Here is a 23,226-nt window from a genome sequence, read left to right as displayed (position 1 = left end):
GTGATAACCAGGGAGTGAATTAGAAGCTTGGTGGTGTCATTGGTTAAAAAGGAGCGTATTCTAAAGATGTTGCGGAGGTTGAGGCAGCATTATTTGGACAGGGATTGGCTTATGGGACTGAAAGGACAGTTCGGAGTCTAGGGTTACCCATAGCACCTTGGCATGTGGGGACGGACTGATAGTTGTGCCATTGATCTTGACACAAAAGTCAGGAGAAGAGGCACACGGGGGAGGAAATATGAGCTCAGTTTTAGATAGATTCAGTTTTAGGAAGTGGTGTGACATCCAGGCTGATATGTCTGTTAGTAAATCAGTGATGAGTGAGGAGACTGACTGGGTGAACTGAGGGGTAGAGAGATCGATTTGGGTGTCATCGGCATATAAATGGTAGTGGAAGCCATTGGAGGCCATCAGCTGACCCAGGGAGGACGTGTAGATCGACAATAGTTAGAGGTCGAAGGACAGAAACTTGGGGGACCCCCAATGGTAAGAGGTGTTGGAGAGGAGGAAGTGAAGTTGTAAGTGACACTGAAGGTGCGGTGAGATAGGCAAGATTCAAACCAACTGAGAGCACAGCCATGGGTACCAAGCAAATTGAGTTTTTTGAGGAGGAGGGGGTGATCAACTCTATCAAAGGCAGCAGAGAGGTCCAAGAGTAAGAGTACGGAATAACGACCGCTGGTTTTAGCTGTTAGTAAGTCGTTTGTGAGTTTTAGGGCACTTTCACACTGAGGCACTTGGCGCGTTAGCGGTAAAGCGTCACTAATTTTAGCGGCGCTTTACCATCGTCTTAGCTGCACTTTCCGGCTGCTAGTGGGGCATCTTTAACCTCCGCTAGCAGCCGAAAAAGGGTTAAAAGCGCCGCTGCCAAAGCGCTTTGGCAGCGCTGGCCATTGATTTCAATGGGAGGGGCAGTTTAGGAGCGCTAAATACAGTGCTCCCGCACCGCCCAAAAGATGCTGCTTGCAGGACTTTTTTCCTGTAATGCAAGCGCACCACCCCATTGTGAAGGCACTCTGGCTTTCACACTGGGGCTGTAGAAGAGGCAGTTTACAGGGGCTTTTCAGGTGCTATTTTTAGCGCAAAAGCGCCTGTAAAACACCTCAATGTGAAAGTGGCCTTAGGAGAGCAGTTTCTGTGGAGTGCTGTGGACGAAATAGACTGAAGGGGATCAAGAAGGTTATTCTTAATGAGGTGGTCGCTCAGTTGGTTGTAGACTAAATGTTCAAGGAGTTTGGAGGCAAAAAGAAGTAAGGAGATGGGTCTTAGGTTGTTAAAAAGTGGAACTTCCGCTCATCTGATTCCTCTCCCCCTCCGGTGCCACAATTGGCACCTTTCAGGGGGAGGGGGGTGCAGATACCTGTATTAGACTGGTATCTGCACCCACTTCCGGTAATAGACTCCTGTGGGAGTCACTCCCCCTCCCGCACCGCCCCGATGTCTCCTGGGAAACACACAGGTCCCAGGAGATAGCAGGGACCACTTAGGTCATGCAGCGCGACTCGCGCATGCGCAGTAGGGAACCGGGAAGTGAAGCCACGACGCTTCACTTCCTTATTCCCTCACCGAGAATGGCGGCAGCAGCAGCCGAGCTATTGCTCGGCTTCGGCATCGCCGGACTCCAGGACAGGTAAATGTCCGTTTATGAAAAGTCAACAGCTGCAGTATTTGTAGCCCGCTGGCTTTTAATATTTTTTTTTTCAGGTGGATTCCCTCTTTAAGATTGGTGGGGTCCACTGAGGCCTTTTTTGGTGTGGGAGTGACTAGTGCATGTTTGAGGGTTGGGGAAGATGCCAGTAGAGAGGGAGAGGTTGAAGATATGAGTTAAAGAGTGTAGGATAGAGTCAGAGGGCGACCATAGTATTTGAGAATGAACAGGGTCCAGCGGGCAAGGAGGTTAGGTAGGTGTTAGAAAAAAAGTTTATTGACTTCCTCTGTAGTAGCTGTGTTAAACATGAGGGAAGAACACTGTTCTCATGATCATTGAAACTCAATGAGGTGCGATCTTGCATGGAGCCCCAGACCGAGGGAGATTGACAATTATTTTGTGTCTCTTCCATTTGCGAATAATCGCACCAACTGTTGTCCCCCTCTCACCAAGCTACTTGGCGATGGTCTTGTAGCCCATTCCAGCCTTGTGTAGGTCTACAATCTTGTCCATGACATCATTGGACAGCTTTTTGGTCTTGGCCATGGTGGAGAGATTTGAGAAATTGGAATCCGATTGATCGATAGCTTCTGTGGACAGGTGTCTTTTATACAGGTAACAAGCTGAGATTAAGAGCACTCCCCTTAAGAGAGTGCTCCTAATCCCAGCTTGTTACCTGTATAGAAGACATCTGGGAGCCAGAAATCTTGCCAATTGATAGGGGATCAAATACTTATTTCACTCATTAAAATGCAAATCAGTTAATAACTTTTTTTGAAATGCATTTTCTGGATATTTTTGTTGTTATTCTGTCTCTCACTGTTAAAATAAACCTACCATTAAAATTATAGACCGATCATTTCTTTGTCAGTGAGCAAACGTACAATATATCGATATATCTACCAAATACTTTTTTCCCTCACTGTATATAGTTGGCACAGTGCGGATTTCTCTATTATCAATGTTAGAAAGAGTTTACATTTCCATTTCAATCTGCAGCCGCTGTGATTTTTTAGAACTGAACATTCAAACGTCCCGTCCCGGTATAACTGCAACCCAAACCACAGTTATAGATCCTCCAAAGATAATCTGGAGGACACCCTCCCAAGATAATCTGGAGGACACCCTCCCAAGATAATCTGGAGGACACCCTCCCAAGATAATCTGGAGGACACCCTCCCAAGATAATCTGGAGGACACCCTCCAAAGATAATCTGGAGGACACCCTCCAAAGATAATCTGGAGGACACCCTCCAAAGATAATCTGGAGGACACCCTCCAAAGATAATCTGGAGGACACCCTCCAAAGATAATCTGGAGGACACCCTCCAAAGATAATCTGGAGGACACCCTCCAAAGATAATCTGGAGGACACCCTCCAAAGATAATCTGGAGGACACCCTCCAAAGATAATCTGGAGGACACCCTCCAAAGATAATCTGGAGGACACCCTCCAAAGATAATCTGGAGGACACCCTCCAAAGAAAATCTGGAGGACACCCTCCAAAGAAAATCTGGAGGACACCCTCCAAAGAAAATCTGGAGGACACCCTCCAAAGAAAATCTGGAGGACACCCTCCAAAGAAAATCTGGAGGACACCCTCCAAAGAAAATCTGGAGGACACCCTCCAAAGAAAATCTGGAGGACACCCTCCAAAGAAAATCTGGAGGACACCCTCCAAAGAAAATCTGGAGGACACCCTCCAAAGAAAATCTGGAGGACACCCTCCAAAGAAAATCTGGAGGACACCCTCCAAAGAAAATCTGGAGGACACCCTCCAAAGAAAATCTGGAGGACACCCTCCAAAGAAAATCTGGAGGACACCCTCCAAAGAAAATCTGGAGGACACCCTCCAAAGAAAATCTGGAGGACACCCTCCAAAGAAAATCTGGAGGACACCCTCCAAAGAAAATCTGGAGGACACCCTCCAAAGAAAATCTGGAGGACACCCTCCAAAGAAAATCTGGAGGACACCCTCCAAAGAAAATCTGGAGGACACCCTCCAAAGAAAATCTGGAGGACACCCTCCAAAGAAAATCTGGAGGACACCCTCCAAAGAAAATCTGGAGGACACCCTCCAAAGAAAATCTGGAGGACACCCTCCAAAGAAAATCTGGAGGACACCCTCCAAAGAAAATCTGGAGAACACCCTCCAAAGAAAATCTCTCTTCTTGTTTGGGTGATTAGTTTATTGCTTTTTCCAGAAATGTACACAGTGCTTGAAGTCAAGCTACAGGCATCTTCTGCAAAATAATTTCATTTTTAGTGAGATACTTTCCTGTACACCTAAAGGAATGCCGGGGCTGATTGGTTTCTATTTACGAGATCAGGTGGCAATAACAAAGGCAGATCCTCAGCAGTTAGTTGAGTAAAGAAAAGCAAACAGCAATCTTTTCAGAACAGGAACTGGTACGGATAGGCAATTATGTTGTTAAAGCTGAACTTGGGGGAAGGTTATTAAAGTGATTGTAAAACTAGAAAGTTTTTCTTTTATGCATTCAGATAGGGTTTAACAAATGTGCTTGGAATCTAGGAGCCAGCTAAAGAAGTTAGGAGCTGGTTTATTTATTTATTTTTTTAAACAAATCTGAGGGGTGTTCCCGAAGGTGAACTTATCCTTTAACCCTTTCACAGCCAGAGCAGTTTTTGCATTTTTTGTAATCGTTTAAATAAAAAAAAAATCTTTTTAGGCCTGGAGATTACATAAAACCCCCAAACATTATATATTTTCTGAAAGCAGAGAATAAAATTGTAGTAGTTCCAATTTTTTTTAATATAAAAAACACAATATTACCTCAAAAAAATTCAGTAAAAAACACATTTAAAAAGTTAAAAGAAGTATGGTTTATTTTTTTTCAGATTCATACTTACCTAGTTGGATGCAGCATCGGTCCCCTGGCACCTCTAACACTGAGAACTGAGCGATCGAAAACAGCCGATCGTTCGGTTCTCACAGCTCCCCGAGCAGAGAACTGCTGACTGACGGTTACCGCTGCCCGTTCACTGGAGCGCTGGGCTGTTGGAGGGGGCGGGAGCGGCTCGCTGAGAGGCTGAGCCGGGTGTCGGTCCAGGGATCTGGGCGGATCCTGACTCCATGGTCGTGATGACAAAGATCCTGGACCAACTCTGACATCAGCAGAGAGCAGATTTCAGTCCGCTCTCTACTGAAAACGGGTCACAGGAGTGCAAAACAAACTGCACTCCTGTGATCCATAGGAAGTACAGCCAAACAAGCTTTGGCTGTACTACTTCTTGATTTTAGGGGGCATCAAAACTTATTAAAGTACAACATTTTTGGGTAAAATTGAAAACCTGGGGCTAGTAAATAGATACTCAACATGCCAATCCTTAAATTTGCATGCACTTGTGAAATGGTGACAAACTTAAGTACCTATATTTTTAATAGGCTACGCTTTAAAAAGCCCCCTTTAGGTCATCAGTTTAACATTACAAAGAAGGTCTGGTTCTAGAACTATTACTCTCACTGTGCAGTGATATGTAACGTGTATCGCAATAAATGTTTTCAGGCATAGGCACCCTGCCGCATGCGTTTATGTTTGTATGTGTGTATATGTGGGCCCCCCCATGTGCTTGGGTGTAACTTAAAATTTTTTTGCAATTAAAAAACTTTTTTTTTTCCCTTAACTGCTTGCTGACCAGCCACTGTCATTATACTGCGGCAAGGTGGCACAAGCCAATCAGCAGGTCTGGCGGACTCGATGTCCGCCGGCCACCCACGATTGTTCCCCACAGTGACAGAATGGGGATCTGCCTGTGGCAGATCTCCGTTCTGACAGGGGAGATCACGTAGATCCTGTCTTTCTGCTATGCAGAAAGATGGATCTGTGTGTTTGCCTAGGCAGCCCATCCCCCATACAGTTAGAAAACACACTGAGGGAACACATTTAACCCCTTGATCGCCCCTGATTTTAACCCCTTCCCTGCCAGTACAATAACAGTGCATATTTTTAGCACCGATTACTGTAATAATGTCACTGGTTCCCAATAAAGTGTCAAAAATGTCAGTTAGGGCCCTTTCACACTGGGGCGGGGTCGGCAGTAAAGCGCCGCTATTGTAAGCGGCGCTTTACCATCGGTATTTGGCCGCTAGCGGGGCGGTTTTACCCCCACTAGTGGCCGAAAAAGGGTTAAAAACCACCGCAAAGCGCCTCTGCAGAGGCGCTTTGCTGGCGGTACAGCCGTGCTGTCCCATTGATTTCAATGGGCAGGAGTGGGGAAGGAGCGGTATACACACCGCTCCTTCACCACTCCGAAGATGCTGCTAGCAGGACTTTTTTTCCCCTCCTGCTAGTGCACCACTCCAGTGTGAAAGCCCTCGGGGCTTTCACACTGGAGACAAAGCAGTGGCACTTTCGGGTCGATAGCGCCTGCAAACCACCCCAGTGTGAAAGGGCCCTTAGGTGTCCAATCTGTCCGCCGCAATTCTGCTAAAAATTGCTGACCACCGACATCACTAATAAAAAAACTAATAAATAAAAATGCCATAAATCTATCCCCTATTTTGTAGACTTTTGCGCAAACCAATCAATATACACCTATTGTGATTTTTTTTTTTACAAAAAATATGTAGCAGAATACATATCGGCCTAAACGGATGGATACATTTTTTTTTTTTACATGTACAGGAAATGTTTTACAGCAGAAAGTAAAAAAATATTTTTTTCCCCAAAATGTTCACTTTTTTTGTTTATAGCGCAAAAAATAAAAACCGCAGAGGTGATCAAATACCACCAAAAGAAAGCTCTATTTGTGGGAAAAAAAAGGACATGAATTTTGTTTGGGTGCAACGTCGCAGGACTGCGCAACTGTCAGTTAAAGCGACGCAGTGCCAAACCGCAAAAAATGGCCTGGTCAGGAAGTGGGTAAATCTTCCCGGGGCTGAAGTGGTTAACTGCATCCCTTTAGTCACGATTTCCTATAGGGAGTATCTCACCAAAAATTTTGTTGCAGGTGATGCCTGAAATCTGACTTGTATCTTAGTGCAGACTTCTGGGAAAATCAGTCAGCCAATCACACAAGCAGGAAACGACATTTCTAGGGAGCGTTCACTACATATTTTGTATACAGAACACTTCCAGGTTGCCATATTGCATTCTACAGAAAATAACAGCGGCTGCAGATTGAAAAGAAAAAAAGGTTTTTGTTTTTTAAATAACATTCAATTGCAATAGGACTTGATTTACAAATGTATACACTAAATTATTTTTTTTATTTGCTATTTTTTTCCCCCCTCTCAAAAGTGGAATTACCATTTAAGTCACGGTGGAGGAATTACGTGACACCGAGCCCTTATTATGCATGTTTCTGGCAATGATTCCACATTGGCCGCAGCAACTGGATTATTATTTGTTGAAGGTTAGCAATGTCATTTCTAAAGCAGATTTTAATTTTGTGGCCAGAGCTCAGCTGTAAAATCCTTGCAATGTATTTTGTTCATGAATAGGGAATTGCTTTTTTGACCCAACAAAACTGGAGTAATGCTTGAAGATGTCATGAGACTTTGTATGGCGCCCAGTCATGTGTGTATGATGCAGCTACCAAGCAATCGTCCATACAAGAGATGTTTGCACAGCACACACACACAGCCCGTGGATACAGGAAGGGAAACCACAATATTAGAGTGAAAACCCTCAAATATCCAGAAAAGAATCTCTGCGTGGGAAGAATTTTTATTTATGTGCATGAAGGTCACCATACATGACCCAGAACTGGCCTCTATCCTCCCTATGTGCAATCACTGGAGGAAGCCAGTATTTTCATTTTCTCCATCTCCTCCTGTTCTCCTCCTCTTCTATCAAGACTGCTGCTGCAGCAGTAGCAACTGCCGCCATGACCAAGAGCATAGAGGAGTTACAGAAATACCAGGAAGTCTACAGGAAGAGGACATCTGTTATGTTACAAATGACAGGAGTATCCATCGGCCAGAACAGAAATCACAGCTGCATCCAAACGATGTCCAAATTGCATCAAAGATCACATCAGAACCGCATCAAGCCACACTGCAACTGCCCCTTGAGGCTAGGTTCACACTGATGCGATGAAGGTTCACCCTGATGCGATGAAGGTTCACCCTGATGCGATGAAGGTTCACCCTGATGCGATGAAGGTTCACCCTGATGCGATGAAGGTTCACACTGATGCGATGAAGGTTCACACTGATGCGATGAAGGTTCACACTGATGCGATGAAGGTTCACACTGATGCGATGAAGGTTCACACTGATGCGATGCAGAAAAAGCACAGGAACCGCTGCGTTTCCTGCACAGCAACTGCTATGTTCATGCGATCTCCTTGGAACGCATGGTGCAGAGACCAGAGTGGAAAAAAAAAAAAAAAGGTGCCTGCACCCCTTTCATGCAGATGCGGTGCGATCTGAGCCATACAAAATGATGGCCTCAAATTGCATCGCACCTGATTTGCATAGAAATGCAAGTGCGAACCGGAGCTTAGGAATCGCACTGAAAAACGAATCGAAATCGCACTGTAATGCCCTGTACACACGATCGGACACTGATCGGACATTCCAACAACAAAATCCATGGATTTTTTTCCGACGGATGTTGGCTCAAACTTGTCTTGCATACACACGGTCACAAAAATGTTGCCGGAATTTCCGAACGTCAAGAACGCGGTGACGTACAACACATACGACGAGCCAAAAAAATGAAGTTCAATAGCCAGTGCGGCTCTTCTGCTTGATTCCGAGCATGCGGGGAACCTTGTGCGTCGGAATTGTGTACACACGATCGGAATTTGCGTGAACGGATTTTGTTGTCGGAAAATTTAAGAACCAGCTCTCAAATTTTGTGCGACGGAAATTCCGATGGAGCCTACACACGGTCGGAATTTCCAACAACAAGCTCCGATCGCACATTTTACGTCGGAAAGTCCAGCCGTGTGTACGCGGCATAACAGTGTGAACCGGGATTCACTCTGTCAATTTCTGTGGGGGCTTCAAAACAATTAGTCCCCAATCTGACCATAGCCATCTAGGTCATGCGACTGCAGTCTGCAGGAAAATTACATGGCGGATTCTCAGGTAATAAGGCAACTGACTTCAGGCAAGCAGCCTTGTATCGCCTCCTGAGACTGTGGTGCACATGTCTGCGGCACAGCGGTGTATTTTCTTTATCACAATCTAAGTGGTACAACCCAACTCACCTTCTCATTACTGCCTACATCATGAAAGGGTGTCGTGGGAGGGAGGGGGGGGGGTCAGAAACATTGATAGGCGATTTGTTTCCATCAGAACGACGGAACGCCATAAATCATATCACATATCAAATCGTAGGTGCACGCCACCCTTCTGTCTGAGGTCAGGGAGTGAATTATAAACGCTGTCCATGAAATTTTAATAACGCTGGAGACCAGACTCTACATGCAGGACAATGAGATCCCGCGCTCCGCCTGGGAGCAGATGGTAGCCGGCACGTGGCACCAGGTAACAGACACCGTTTGAAGAATAAGAGAGGCCTTATTAGCACAATGGATTGTGAAATCCCCCCCAAGCAACCGATACAAAAACACAAAAGGCGGTAATGACATTAGGAGCCATTATGGGAATGGCAACACTCTGCCAAAAATCAATATTAATCCTGTTACCTCCTGACACTCACCAGCTGAGGAGTTTACAGCCAGGCAGTGCTCTACAGTGTTTTAACTCCTACTGCACCATAAATCTGCCACCTCCACCCAAAACACCCGGGACTGAAGGATTCTTTTTACCTTTTGGAAACCCCAGTGTAAAGACTGTGCCCCTCCCACAATAGGGAGGTACCCTCACAGTAGTTTGTGTCTCTGCCCCTCCCACAATGGTGATATTTTTGCAGTAGTTTGTGTCTCTGCCCCTCCCACAATGGAGATTTCCTGCACTAGTTTGTGTCTCTGCCCCTCCCACACTGAGGAGATCTCCTGCAGTAGTTTGGGGCTCTTCCCCTCCCACAATGGTGAGATTGCCTGCAGTAGTTTGTGTCTCTGCCCCTCCCACAATGGATTTCCCACAGTTATGTCTCAGCTCCTCCTACAATGGTGAGATTTCCCCACAGTAGGTTGTGTGGTTCATATTAAGCCCCAGCCAATCCACATAAATCTGTTAGGAAGTTAGGCTGCGGGGCAGTTAGGTGTCGCTAACAGACAGGTTCTGAGCTTCGGATAGAACCCAGCAGGTGATCAGCCCCTTGTGTCACCTGCCCTGTCCAGTTTCTTCTTTCCCACTCAGCAGATGAGATGTACCCGTCTTACCCAACTGTCCCACATCCTAACCTCCTACAAGTGCCATAGTAACATGTATACAGGTAACCAATTTTGTAGGTCTACCGCCTCTCACAGCACAGATAAAATACGGGTGCTTAAAGTGTTACTAAACCCACAACAGTAAAATCAGTCTGTATATGCAGTAAAGAATGCTTGTTATACTCACTGTGGAACCTAAGGGGTTAATCCTCCACATTGTGTAAAAAGGCTCTTTGATCCTGTCTTCTCTGATCCTCCCCTTCTTCCACAGTCCCCAAGAGTTTTTTTTACTTTTCTGAGGAGTGCATTAGGTCAGCACAGGGGCCAATCAGCACTGTCCAGACAGAGGATCAGGGGTCCTGCAGCCTCATAGGACAGTCAGAAGAGAATAAAAACTCCTCCTACAAGCTTAAACCAGACACTGATAGGTCATATAAACTGCTAAATACCTTTTCTCATCATCAGTATATAGCAGTTTATATTTACTAAAATAATTGCATTTCCATGTTCTGTGTACTGTAGGAGACCAGATATAGTGAATGCAGGGTCCTGGGTTTAGTAACACTTTAATAGTGGAAGAACGTAATTGAATGTACCAGTGATGGGAGAAAGTGACACTTACCTGCTGCAGTCTATCACTGACACCTTCAGTCGCCCCTCTGCCAGCCCCAAATCCTGCAACGTCAGCGTTCGTTCCTCCGGTTCCTCTGTTACTGGATGTATCTGATACGGGAAAAACGGCTTGTACCTGTCAGAAGAAGCAAATTAGGAAGGTAGTCCAGGCAAAACGGTAACAAGACTTTATAGATAAATCTGATCTGTACAGTGCATCCAGAAAGTATTCACAGCACTTCACTTTTTCCACATTTTGTTATATTACAGCCTTATTCCAAATAGAATTAAATTCATTATTTTCCTCAAAATTCTACAAACAATACCTGATAATGACAACACGAAAGAAGTTTGTTTGAAATCTTTTATAATGTATTAAATATAAAAAATCCCATGTACATAAATAAGTATTCACAGCCTTTGCTCAATACTTTGTTGAAGCACCTTTGGTACCAACTACAGCCTCAAGTCTTTTTGAGTGAGTATGATGCCTAAAGCTTTTGCACCTGGCTGCAACCACCAATACTTTGGTGTGTGTGTGTCTAATATATTCACACACACACACATTTTATAGTTGCCCCCCTACTTTTGTCCCTGTCCCACCCCATGTGCCCCCCCAAATATGAAAGCTGGAGACGCCACTGTCTCTCACCGCCCCCCCCTGCATTTCTGCATCTAAAAGAAGACTGCCATTACTGTGCAGGCCTCACTCTGGGACAACAGGGACATTGTCACTGGCAGTGACAATCTGTATCTGATAACAGGCAAAGTAGCAAGTGACAAGCCCCATCTGAAGGCAGGCGACGGTGCAAAGCGACACGCACAGGACTCCCACTGATTCTGCATTATGGGGAGTTGAACTATTTCATTGTATATTACATAGGGCTGGGGAAAAATCGATTTGAATCTTAAATCGAGTTGAGAGGTCAAATTGATTCAAATTTTCAGCAAATCAATTTTTTAGATTTTTTTTCACCAGGACTGGCGCGGTGACACCGCGCCGGTCCTGAGGAGCATGCCAGCAGGAGTTTTTAGGCGAGGCCGCGGATTCAGCCTAGTCCGCGAGGCTGGACGCCGCGGACTAGGCCGAAGCCGTGGCCTCGCCTAAAAACTCCTGCCGGCAGCTCCTCTGGACCGGTGCGGTGTCCATCAAAAAAAAGAAACTCGATTCGAATTGTGAATCGAGTTTTTTTTTTTTTTGAGAAAATATTATTGAGAAATAACACGCTTCAATCATCCGGACACCATATTAACCATGGTGCCAGGATGATTGGAGCACCAACACCAGCCATTTCCCCTACAAATTGCCCGCAAAAATGTTGGCAGTGCCCCTCTCGAGATTAGACTCTGGATCCACCTCTGGCTCCAGAAGGCCTCTTTTGTACCTCTTGTGAATCAGTATCCTCTCTGCCCTCAAAAGAATCCTACCTTTTTCTAAATTGTGAAGGAAGAATATAGATCCACCTTCCTGTGTTGAGCAATCCCTTTGTTAATAGATTGTTTGGCATCCCCAATGTACAGGTCTTTGAATTTCTCAGTACACTTTACTACATATACCAAGTTACTTTGCTTGTGTCCGGGTGTTGGGTCTTTTGGATGTACAAGCTCGTGTCTCAGAGTCCTGCTGGACTTGAAGGACGCAGGCATGTACAATTTCCAGCTACACACAGATTGACATATTGCTCCATGAGGGAGATGTACTAAAATCGGAGCACTAAAAATCTGGTACAGCTGTACATGGCAGTCAATAAGGTTCTAACTTCAGCTTGTTCAATAAAAACAGAAGCAGATTGGTTACTATGCAGAGCGGCACCAGATTTTGCACTCTCCAAATTCAGTAAATCAACCCCAATGTGTTTTGCTTCTCCCCTCTGTTCAATGGTCCTGTCTTTATACCGGACCATGTACATGTTTTAATACCGGTCCAGTGGTTCTCAACCGGGGTTCCGCGAGAGGTCAACAGGGGTTCCGTGGCAATCCCACTGTAAGTCGCAGGCAGCTGACAGGAGGATCGCACAGACACAGGCAGAGATAGGCAGGGAAGCGGCTGGCACCCTATTGGCTGTAGTGCGCTGTTCCCCGCTGGCCCCTCCTCCCCTCCTGTCCTTCCCGAGTGGTTGTACGTGACATCATCTGGGGTGGACAGGATAGGAGGAGGAGGGGCCGAGGGGGAACAGGGCGCCACTGGAGGAGATAGGAAATGAGCTCTGAAGCCAGAAGAAGAAAGCAAGTACTGAAGTGTGCCCGTTGTGTCACCCCACAATGTGCCCAACAGTCTGTCCCATGTAATGTCCCCTGTCATGTCCCCTACCCCATGTAATGTGCCCTGCCCCATGTAATGTGCCCTGCCCCATGCAATGTCCCCTGTCATGTGCCCTGCCCCATGCAATGTCCCCTGTCATGTGCCCTGCCCCATGCAATGTCCCCTGTCATGTGCCCTGTCATGTGCCCTGCCCCATGAAATGTCCCCTGTCATGTGCCCTGTCCCATGTAATGTGCTCTGCCCCATGCAATGTCCCCTGTCATGTGCCCTGCCCCATGCAATGTCCCCTGTCATGTGCCCTGCCCCATGCAATGTCCCCTGTCATGTGCCCTGCCCCATGCAATGTCCCCTGTCATGTGCCCTGCCCCATGCAATGTCCCCTGTCATGTGCCCTGCCCCATGCAATGTCCCCTGTCATGTGCCCTGCCCCATGCAATGTCCCCTGTCATGTGCTCTGCCCCATGTAATGTCCCCTTGTCATGTGCTCTGCCCCATGTAATGTGCCCTTGTCATGTGCTCTGCCCCATGTAATGTCCCCTTGTCATGTGCTCTGCCCCATGTAATGTCCCCTGTCCCATGTTATGTGCTCTACCCCATGTAATGTCCCCTGAATGGATCAGCTCTGCAGGAAAAGAAAGCACAAGTTCCACATTAAATAGGTACGTTTTAATATTTATTCTTTTAATTAATGCTATTTCTACAAATAATTTTTGTTATCAACAGCTTGCTGATCATACCAATGTTCCGTGAGCCGTAGATGTGAACATTATTTCAGAGGTTCCTTGAGATCTCAAACTTTTTGCCAGAGGTTCCTCCAAGGTAAAAAGTGGTTCTCAACCAGGGTTCCGCGAGAGGTCCCCAGGGGTTCTGTGGCAATCCCACTGTAAGTCGCAGGCAGCTGACAGGAGGATCGCAGACAGGCATAGATAGGCAGGGAAGCGGCTGGCACCCTATTGGCTGTAGTGCGCTGTTCCCCGCAGGCCCCTCCTCCCCTCCTGTCCTTCCCGAGTGCTTGTACATGACATCATCTGGGGTGGGCAGGATAGGAGGAGGAGGGGCCGGGGGGGAACAGTGAGCCACTGGAGGAGATACGAAATGAGCTCTGAAGCTAGAAGAAGAAAGCAAGTACTGAAGTGTGCCCGTTGTGTCACCCCACAATGTGCCCAACAGTCTGTCCCATGTAATGTCCCCTGTCATGTCCCCTACCCCATGTAATGTGCCCTGTAATGTCCCCTGTCATGTGCCCTGTCATGTGCCCTGCCCCATTTAATGTCCCCTGCCCCATGTAATTTGCTCTGTAATGTTTCCTGTCATGTCCCCTGTCCCATGTTATGTGCTCTACCCCATGTAATGTCCCCTGAATGGATCAGCTCTGCAGGAAAAGAAAGCACAAGTTCCACATTAAATAGGTCCGTTTTAATATTTATTCTTTTAATTAATGCTATTTCTACAAATAATTTTTGTTATCAACAGCTCGCTGATCATACATGTTCCGTGAGCTGTAGATGTGAACATTATTTCAGAGGTTCCTTGAGATCTCAAACTTTTTGCCCGAGGTTCCTCCAAGGTAAAAAGGTTGAGAAACACTGGTCTAGTCTAAGCAGCCATAAACTAAGTGTGCTCCTGAGATAATGGTGTTTTCTGTCTTTAGACACTGTGGTTGTTGTTACCATCTGAGCCCGATAATTTTTATTTCAAAATTTAACATAATGCAAGAATATAAACAGTATCAATATATGTCAAAAAGTGGGTGCACCCTCAGACAGTAGTGTATTTAGGTTTTGTGCTGCCCTAGGCCTGACTAACCCCCTAATTTAAATATGACCCACCCCTTCCTGCCAAGGCCACCCCCCTTGCTGTTTACGACCCGCTCTGAAATTTTCGAGTGGGGACACTAGTTCTGGGGGGGCGGGCAATGGATTCCATTAATTTGCATAGATTTCCTCTCACTTCCTGTTTGGCTATGAGGCAGGAAGTGAAGGGAAATCTCTGCAATGGGACAGGGATGGTAAAAAATAAACTGACAGGGGCTATAACCCTCCCTTATTTTATCCAAAACAAAAAAAAAAAAAAAGTGTTGCCTATAGTTCTACTTTAAGCACAAATTTCTGATCATTTTATGGAGAGGACTACGAAGATATAACCATGCAGCAGAAAACATGCCACAGCGAGGAAGGTTTGTGGTCCAGGATGAGAGGACAGTCAAAATTAGAAGCGGCAATGCCCCCCCACCCCACCCACAGTTGCGGAATGCCAGCCGCCCACATACCGAAAGCAGTGCGGCCGCTTTATGCGGGCACTAGACTAATTTGCCTCTCAGCCCAGTCTGCCCCATAAGACTGCCGCTACATTAACAATGTAGCGCAAGCCAGCGGGGACTCTTTGCGTGCTGCTCCCCTGCAAAGTGCTGCCCTGGGCCTTGTCGGCCTAGGCCAGGATACAGCGTTGCCCTCAGATAAGATCGAGGGTCCGATTATAATAGTCAAAATACATGCAAATCAAGAGTATCTAGCCTGCCAAGCAAATAGAGCATCAGTTTACCAGAGACATTAGGCTTGAAAAGTGTAATCACCCCATTGCAGAAGTCAAAATAGAAGTATAATTATAGACTGTTATTACAATAAACTGTAGCTCAAACATAGCTCAGCTACATGAAGAGGTAAGGAAATGATAATCAAATATAAATAGTGATATAACTGCGCTAACCCAGTGAAAAAACAAAGAGCTGCTACACAAGAATGTGACAAATATTAAAATAAGATGGTATAAAAAATGTAGCGCTAAAATAAAGTGGGGCCAAAAAACATATATTAGAACAAATATAGTTCAGTGACTTGTGGATGATGACCCACTGTGATGTGGATGTAAACAACATATAAATGTAATAAAGTCCCACAGTGAAATAAGTGTGAAATCCAGTACAATGAAGAAATCTTCCGATGCGTAATTCATCAACACGAAAATCTTGAAGTGAAAAGAGGTTAAAACACTCTTACCAGAGCAGATGGATTCGGATGCCAGTGACACCGAAGAGCCATCCATCTCGATCTCTAAGCCTGTTTGATTCGGTGTCACTGGCATCCGACTATATTTGTTCTTATATATGTTTTTTGGCCCCACTTTATTTATTTTAGCGCTACATTTTTTATACCAAGGAAATGATAATGATGAGCATTATTCTCAGTTCCTCAAGGCACAATACCTCGCTCCTGAGTGGGTATTAAGATAAGTGAGGTTTTATGGTCCCCCATTAGCATCAAGAAAGAGAGAAATAGAAAGAAAAGAAAAAGAAAAAAAAAGGAGAGTGAAAAAAGAAAAAGAAAGAAAAGAAAAAGAAAAAGAAAAAGAAAAAGAAAAAGAAAAAAGAAAAAAAGAAAGAAAGAGAAAGGAGAGAAAGAAGAAAGAAAGAGAAAGAGAGAAAGAAAGAAGAGAGAAAGAAAGAAAAAAATTAAAGAAAAGAAAAAGAAAAAGAAAATAAAGAAAGAAAGATAATAATTGTTTGGAGATCTCCTCCGACAGGTCAGTGAACAATGCCATTTTGTACATTGGATAGGGGAAGTGGCATACTGGTTTGGGGTACTGGAGTTTGTAGCTTTACCTTATTTTGCACATGGAGAGGGTAAACTGGTTAAAGGTAGCAGTACACTAGGACAGTGGTGGCAGCTCCAAAGGGTTCTGACCAAGCCTGATCTTTTAGGTTGAAAAGATGACTGGGGTAATGGTCACTAAATAGGGATAGTGGTACACCAGGTAGGGGTATCTGCTCCGAGGTTCTGATCATACCGGATCCTGTTGTTGGGGGAGGTGACTCAGGAAAAGGTAATTGTACACCAGATAGGGTTAACGGCACCCCAGAAGGAAGTGCAGGGGTTTTGGCCTACCTAATTTTTTGGTCGTAAAAGGTGACCTGGAGAGGGGTGGTGGTCAACACAGAATGGTAGCAGTAGGCCAAACAGGGATAGTAGTACTAGGATTCAGGAAGGTGAAGAGATTAGGAGTACCGATATACCTGATGTAAATAGCAGTGCCAGGGTTTTGCTCATACCTGATCTTGCAGCTGTGGAAGGGGACCAGGGTAGGGGTCCTAGATTTCTGATAGATGTAGTGGCACTCTGAATAGTATGGCAAGCACCAGGGTTATTGCCATACCAGATCATGTGGTTGGAAAAAAAATTACCCAGATAAGGGTAGCAGAACACCTGTCAGCAAGGGGAAAGGATGTGGGGGGGGGGGTTGGAACTGGCCAGTGCTGGGGGGTTCTGGCAGTACCTGATCTTGTAGTTGGTGATCTAGTGCTGGGATTCCAGTGGTACCTGGAGACATTTAAGTCAGCCATAGACAAATCAAAATTCAGCAGGTTCAATAGGAACTGTCCAAATTTCAATCTATCTAGGGGGCAGCCTGGTTGTACTGAAGTCGATCTAATTATTGACTTAAGTACAACCAGCCTGTTGGGTTTTTGGCACAATCACTGACTATAGCCAACAGCAGTGATCATTGTATTCTGATGGCAGGGAAACCTCACGCTGTCAGAATACAATAACGCAGTGGGAAAGAATCCCCCCCCCCCCCCCATCAACTGGCTGTGTTGATGGAGGAATTGAGTGATTTTGAAAATTTCGTAATGTATGACCAGCCTTAGCAGTACATCAGTTCAGGAGGTTGAACTGGTCAAGGGGGGCTCTGTACCCGATCTTGTAGTTAGGGAAATGGAATGGAAACAGAACAAGGGTTCAGGCAAAAAATGGACACACCTGGTCCAAGGTGCTAATCCCGGCTCATCACCGTAGGCAATATCAAGAATTGAAGAAAAGATTGGTCGCACACTTGAATCCAAAAGATGCTGTAGAAATTTCTTTATCGTCATGAGCCAGACAAAATTGCAATGATGATCAGTTGACGCGTTTCACACGAAAGGAACCGTGCTTGAACAAGCATGGTTCCTTTCATGTGAAACGCGTCAACTGATCATCATTGCAATTTTGTCTGGCTCATGACGATAAAGAAATTTCTACAGCATCTTTTGGATTCAAGTGTGCGACCAATCTTTTCTTCTCTTCCAGGGAAAGGGAATGGGTTGGTTGTCACAGAACTGGATTGGGGTAGCAGTGCCCAGGTTTGGGCCATACCAGAACTTGTAATTGGGGAAGGTGAACTGGTTAGGGTTATCAGTACATGGGATAGGCCGGCAGTGTTGGGGTTATGATCGCACCCACTCTTGTGGTTGGAGAAAGCGACGCCGGATAGGGGGGGTAGCCACTCCAGGGCTCTGGTCATCCCTGATTTGTAGCTGGGGAAGGTGACTGTTAGAAAAGTTTTAAATGTTTATTGTGTGACTACTGTATTTAAACCTGGAGACTGATTTTTCAGATGGCTTCTGAGCACATGTTGTATTAACCACTTGCCACCCGCCCTATTACCAAATGACGGCGGCAAAGTGGTTTGATATTCCTGACCGGACGTCATATGACGTGATCAGGAATATCGAGCCGCTGCGCGCATCGCGGCGATCGTTGTTGCGGGGTGTCAGTCTGACACCCTGCAACACCGATCTAGGTAAAGAGTCTCTGACGGAGACTCTTTACCGCGTGATCAGCCGTGTCCAATCACGGCTGATCACAATGTAAATAGAAAGAGCCGGTGATCGGCTTTTCCTCACTCGCGTCTGACAGACGCGGTAGAGGAGAGCTGATCTGCTGCTCTCCTGACAGGGGGGGGGGGTCGGTGCTGATTGTTTATCAGCACAGCCCCCCCTTGGATCCTACCCAGGACCACCAGGGAAGCCATCAACACTGGACCACCAGGTATGCCCCTAGACCCCCAGGGAAATGCCACTGTGTGCCCAGGAAGCTGCCAATCTGTGCCCAGGCAGCTGCCAATCAGCACCCACTTCAATGCCTACCACTGCCAGTGCCACCAGGGATGCCCATCAGTGCCTCATATCAGTGCCGTGTATCAGTGCCCATCAGTGCCGCCTATCAGTGCCCAGCAGTGCCGCCCATTAGTGCCGCCTATCAGCGCCACCCTATCAGTGCCCAGCAGTGCCGCCTTTCATTGCCCATCAGTGTTTTGCCTATCAGTGCCAACCAGTGCCACCCATCAGTGCCGCCTATCAATGCCCATCAGTGCTGCATATGAATGCCACCCATCAGTGCCGCCTACCAGTGCCCATCAGTGCCGCATATCAGTGCCCATCATCAGTGCCCGCTCATTGGTGCCACCTCATCGGTGCCGCCGTATCAGTGCCTGTCAGTGCCGCCTTATCAGTGCCCATCAGTGAAAGAGAAAACTTACTTATTTACAATTTTTTTTAACAGAAACAAAAGCAAAACTTTTTTTTTTTTTTCAAAATTTTCGGTCTTTTTTTATTTGTTTAGCAAAAAATAAAAACCGCAGAGGTGATCAAATACCACCAAAAGAAAGCTCTATTTGTGGGAACAAAATGATAAAAATTTAGTTTGGGTACAGTGTTGTATGATCGCACAATTGTCATTCAAACTGCGACAGCGCTGAAAATTGAAACTTGGTCTGGGCAGGAGGGTGTCTAAGTGCCCGGTATTGAAGTGGTTAACTTGCTGTGTCTTTTGTTTTCAACTAACACTTTGCCATGTATGGTAACAGATTGTAAGAGAGGCGCTGATTAGCAATAAAGTATGTACTACAATGTACCAGGAGCTATCAGCGTTTTCTCAGCCAATAGAAGCATCATAGCTGTATATTCCAAGTATTAGGAGGGGGCTGTACATTCCACTGTGTGCGAGTTCTGCTTTGTCCTTTGACATGTAAGGATCACCCTATATGTACTGGTACATTTTGAATAAATCACCTTTACTTTGTGACACCTGGAGTTTGACTGATCTCGGGAGAAGAGTTTTCCTGTCAGTGACTCAAAAAGGGGTAACAAAGGGTAGTTGCAAGCCTGAAGTAGGAGGGGGGCTGCAGGAGTTCCCACAAAACCTGTGTGCCCTGTACAGGTGTAGTGACCACTGAAGATGGGTGGCAATAGACTGGGCGTAGATATAGTAGCAGTACAAGGGTTTGGGAAGGTGAATTAGTCAGGGAAGAGCCTGGCACTGTACCCGATCTTGTAGGAGACCAAGGGAAGGATCACAGTCACCAGGTAGGGGTAGCAGTTCATTTAATGGGAATGGCAGTGACAAGGTCTGGGCCAAACCTGATCTTGTGATTGGGGAAGGTGCATTGATTAAGGGTATCAGTGCACCAAATGAGTGTGCAAGGTTCCTACTGTGATGGAAGTAAAAATGCCAAGGTTCGGGACATTCCAGATATTGTAATCAGGGGGAAGGAGAACTGATCAGGTGTATTTGTACACCAGATGGGGCTAGCAGGTTTCAGCTGTACCTAATCTCATAGCTGGGGAAGGTGACCAGACCTGGATGGGATATTGGTACACCAGATGCAGGTGGAAGTGTTCTGGCCATTCCTGGTCCTGTAGTTGGAGAAAAAAACCTTTGTGGGGTATTGACAAGTTCCAGCTGTACCTAATCTTGTAGTCAGGGAAGGTGACCCTGATGGGCAATTGGTACACTAGATGGGGGTGGTAGTGTCATTGTCAGCCATACCTGAACTTGTATTTGGGGAAGGAGACTGGGGGCAGGGGGTTGACAGTACACTAGATATGACAGGAACACCGGGGTTTTGGCCATACCTGATCCTGTAGTAGAGAAAGGTGATCCTAGAGGTAAGGGGTATTAGTACACCAGATGGTGTTGTAGTGCTGGGATCATCCATACCTGATCTTGTAGTTGGGGGATGGTGAACTGGTTAGGGGTACTGGTATATTGGATGGGGCTGGTAGAGCCAGGGTTTCAGCTGTACCTGATTTTGTATTTAGGGAGGTGACCCTAGGAGGGGGAAGGGGTATCAGAACACTAGATGAGGTTGGGTAGTGCTGGGGTCAGCCATATCTGATCTTGTAGTTGGGGATGTGACTTTGGGGGGGGGGGGGTAATAAGTACATCAGATGGGGGTGGTAGTGCCGGGGTTTAAGCCATACCTGATCTTGTAGTTGGGGAGATGGCCCTGGGGGGGTATTAGTACACCAGATGGGGGGCAGTAGTGCCGGGACCAGCCATACCTGATCTTGTAGTTGGGGAGGTGACCCTGGAGCGGGAGGGGGAGTATTGGTACACCAGATGGGGGGCGGTAGTGCCGGGGTCAGTCATACCTGATCTTGTAGTTGGGGAGGGGACTCTGGGGGGGGGGTATTAGTACTCTAGATGGGGGGTGGTAGTGCCGGGATCAGTCATACCTGATCTTGTAGTTGGGGAGGTGACCGGGGGGGGGTATTAGTACTCTAGATGGGGGGGCAGTAGTACCGGGGTCAGCCATACCTGATCTTGTAGTTGGGGAGGTGACCGGGGGGGGGTATTAGTACTCTAGATGGGGGGCGGTAGTGCCGGGGTCAGTCATACCTGATCTTGTAGTTGGGGAGGGGACTCTAGGGGGGGTATTAGTACTCTAGATGGGGGGGCAGTAGTACCGGGGTCAGCCATACCTGATCTTGTAGTTGGGGAGTGTGTGCTTCTTGCGGATCACCCTCTTTAGCTGAGTGATGATGATGGAGGTGAGCTGCGGCATGGGTCGGCCCTCGAACTGGCTGTGGACCTGGAAGTCGATGAGCGGCTCCTCCAGGAAGCAGACTGACCAATGGCTGAAGGGCAGGCGGCTGAGCACCAGGCGGACTCGGCCCTGCAGACGGGCCAGCCGGACGGCCAGGAAGGCGTTTTTCCCGAACAGTAGCTCCACATCGATGGCCAAGCGGAAGCCTCCGGAATAGTCCAGCTCCAGCTCAAAGCTGAGCTCCGGGGGAAGGGATTCCGCAGGGGAGGGTCCCGGAGAGAGTAGGCGGATCCCACTGACCTCAGGCACCGCCTCCCCCAGGCTGAGTTCGCGGACACTGAGCCCCTCCAGCAGGCGGCCAGCTGTACGGGACAGCAGCAGTTCTTCCAGCTCCACCCGGATCTTGCGGAGCATCCAGCGGCGCAGCTCGGCCGTGTCACGGAGCTCCCGGAATAGAAAGAGGAAGATTGCATTGAGGAAGTGGCAGCTCTCCGCCCCGGCCTGGCCGGACACATCGTCCCTCAATGGAGGCTCAGAGGATGGGGGAGGGGCCCAGGCCGGCCGCCGGTACACTGACAGCAGCACAAGTACCGTCAGCAGGCAGCCGGCCAGAGCGGCCAACACCAGAGCCAGCACCATCCCGGCCCGACACTGCGGCCCCGCCCACACTGTACGCCTGGGGAGGAGCCGGTCCGATCACATGACCCATACACCCACTCTGTACGGCCGCAGGAGGGAAGTCACATGACTCCCACACTGAATTCTTACTGGATGAGAGCTCGAGAGGGCGGAGTAACGAAGCTCAGTTGACTTCCCTGTCAAAAGAAGGGTGGGGCGTAGGATGTCACATGACCCGTTTCCTGGAAGGTCACTGGAGGGGAGGCCGAGGACCCAGAGGTCAGCTGACTCATCCTACGAGCTGTCACCGGAACGCATACAGAGAGGGCGGAGACTGTGCATCAGCTGACTTAACCTTTAGGCCTATCATTGGCCGGCATATTAGAGAGGCGGGGCTGATTGGTGGAACAGGTGTTTCGTCAGATTAGGCGACCCGTCAGAATGTATAACGGAAGTGACGTTCCGTGCCGCCATCTTGCTACACCCCGCACTCCTACATAGTAAGGATACACTGAGAAGGGGGAAAGCGGACATCTTGTTACACCCACCAGAGTTTGCATTTTGCACTTATTTTTAACAGTAAACTGAAGTTATATAGTGAAATACACTACTTAGAACTCCGTCTGACTGGTAAGATGTTGAATTTTAAAAGCAGCGGCAAGCTTGCTTATCTCACAGGTTTGCTAATCTAACAGAAGTTCGCTTTTTTTAAAATTCAACATCTAAACATTCATACGGAGTTATAAGTACTGTATTTAACTATATAACCTCAGTTTACCAATAAAAATAATTGTAAAAAGCAAAACTCCGGAGGGTGTAACAAGATGTCCGCTTTCCTCCTTCTCAGTGTATCCTTAGTATGGAGGAGTGCGGGGTGTAGCAAGATGGCGGCGACGAAACGTCCCTTCCGTTACACATTCTGACGGGTCGCCAAATCTGACGAAACACCGGCGGGGTGACCCCCGTGACGATTTTACGCCCCGGGTTGGATTTCTGAGTCATCGGTCGGGGCGGGCTGAGCAACAGACGTCAAGAACGTGCTGCCATGGAGACGCCAGAAGCAGCAGTGGTGCGCGCGCTGCGCGTGTCCGACCGGGAGAGCCTGAGGGGCGTGAATGAGAGGGCGCGGCCTCAACCTGGAGGGGCGGGGTGAACAGGAGGCGACGTATCCCTCCTTGGAGCTGTGTCCATGGTAACTGACCCGCCCTCTCCCCCACAGCCATCCAATCAGAGGTTGGTTATAGGATA

The 23,226-nt window shown here is 47.2% G+C and overlaps 1 protein-coding gene across 1 annotated transcript in view; it reads right to left on the bottom strand.

Annotated features, from left to right (window-relative positions):
- The window catches only part of PDZD8 (PDZ domain containing 8), a 67,263-nt gene extending 45,194 nt beyond the window's left edge, over positions 1-22,069 (bottom strand). The window contains exons 1-2 of the mRNA XM_073595791.1: positions 21,296-22,069; positions 10,525-10,650 (exon numbers count right to left, since the gene is read on the bottom strand). Coding sequence (XP_073451892.1) covers positions 10,525-10,650; positions 21,296-21,999 — 830 coding nt within the window. The 5' untranslated portion in view covers positions 22,000-22,069. The remainder of the gene's footprint in view (positions 1-10,524; positions 10,651-21,295) is intronic.
- Positions 22,070-23,226: the final 1,157 nt, after the last annotated feature.

The sequence above is a fragment of the Aquarana catesbeiana genome, linkage group LG08 (assembly GCF_042186555.1).
Source record: "Aquarana catesbeiana isolate 2022-GZ linkage group LG08, ASM4218655v1, whole genome shotgun sequence".
Lineage (NCBI taxonomy): Eukaryota > Metazoa > Chordata > Amphibia > Anura > Ranidae > Aquarana > Aquarana catesbeiana.
Note: the sequence above shows the minus strand (reverse complement) of the source record. Positions and strands in the feature narration are given on the sequence as shown.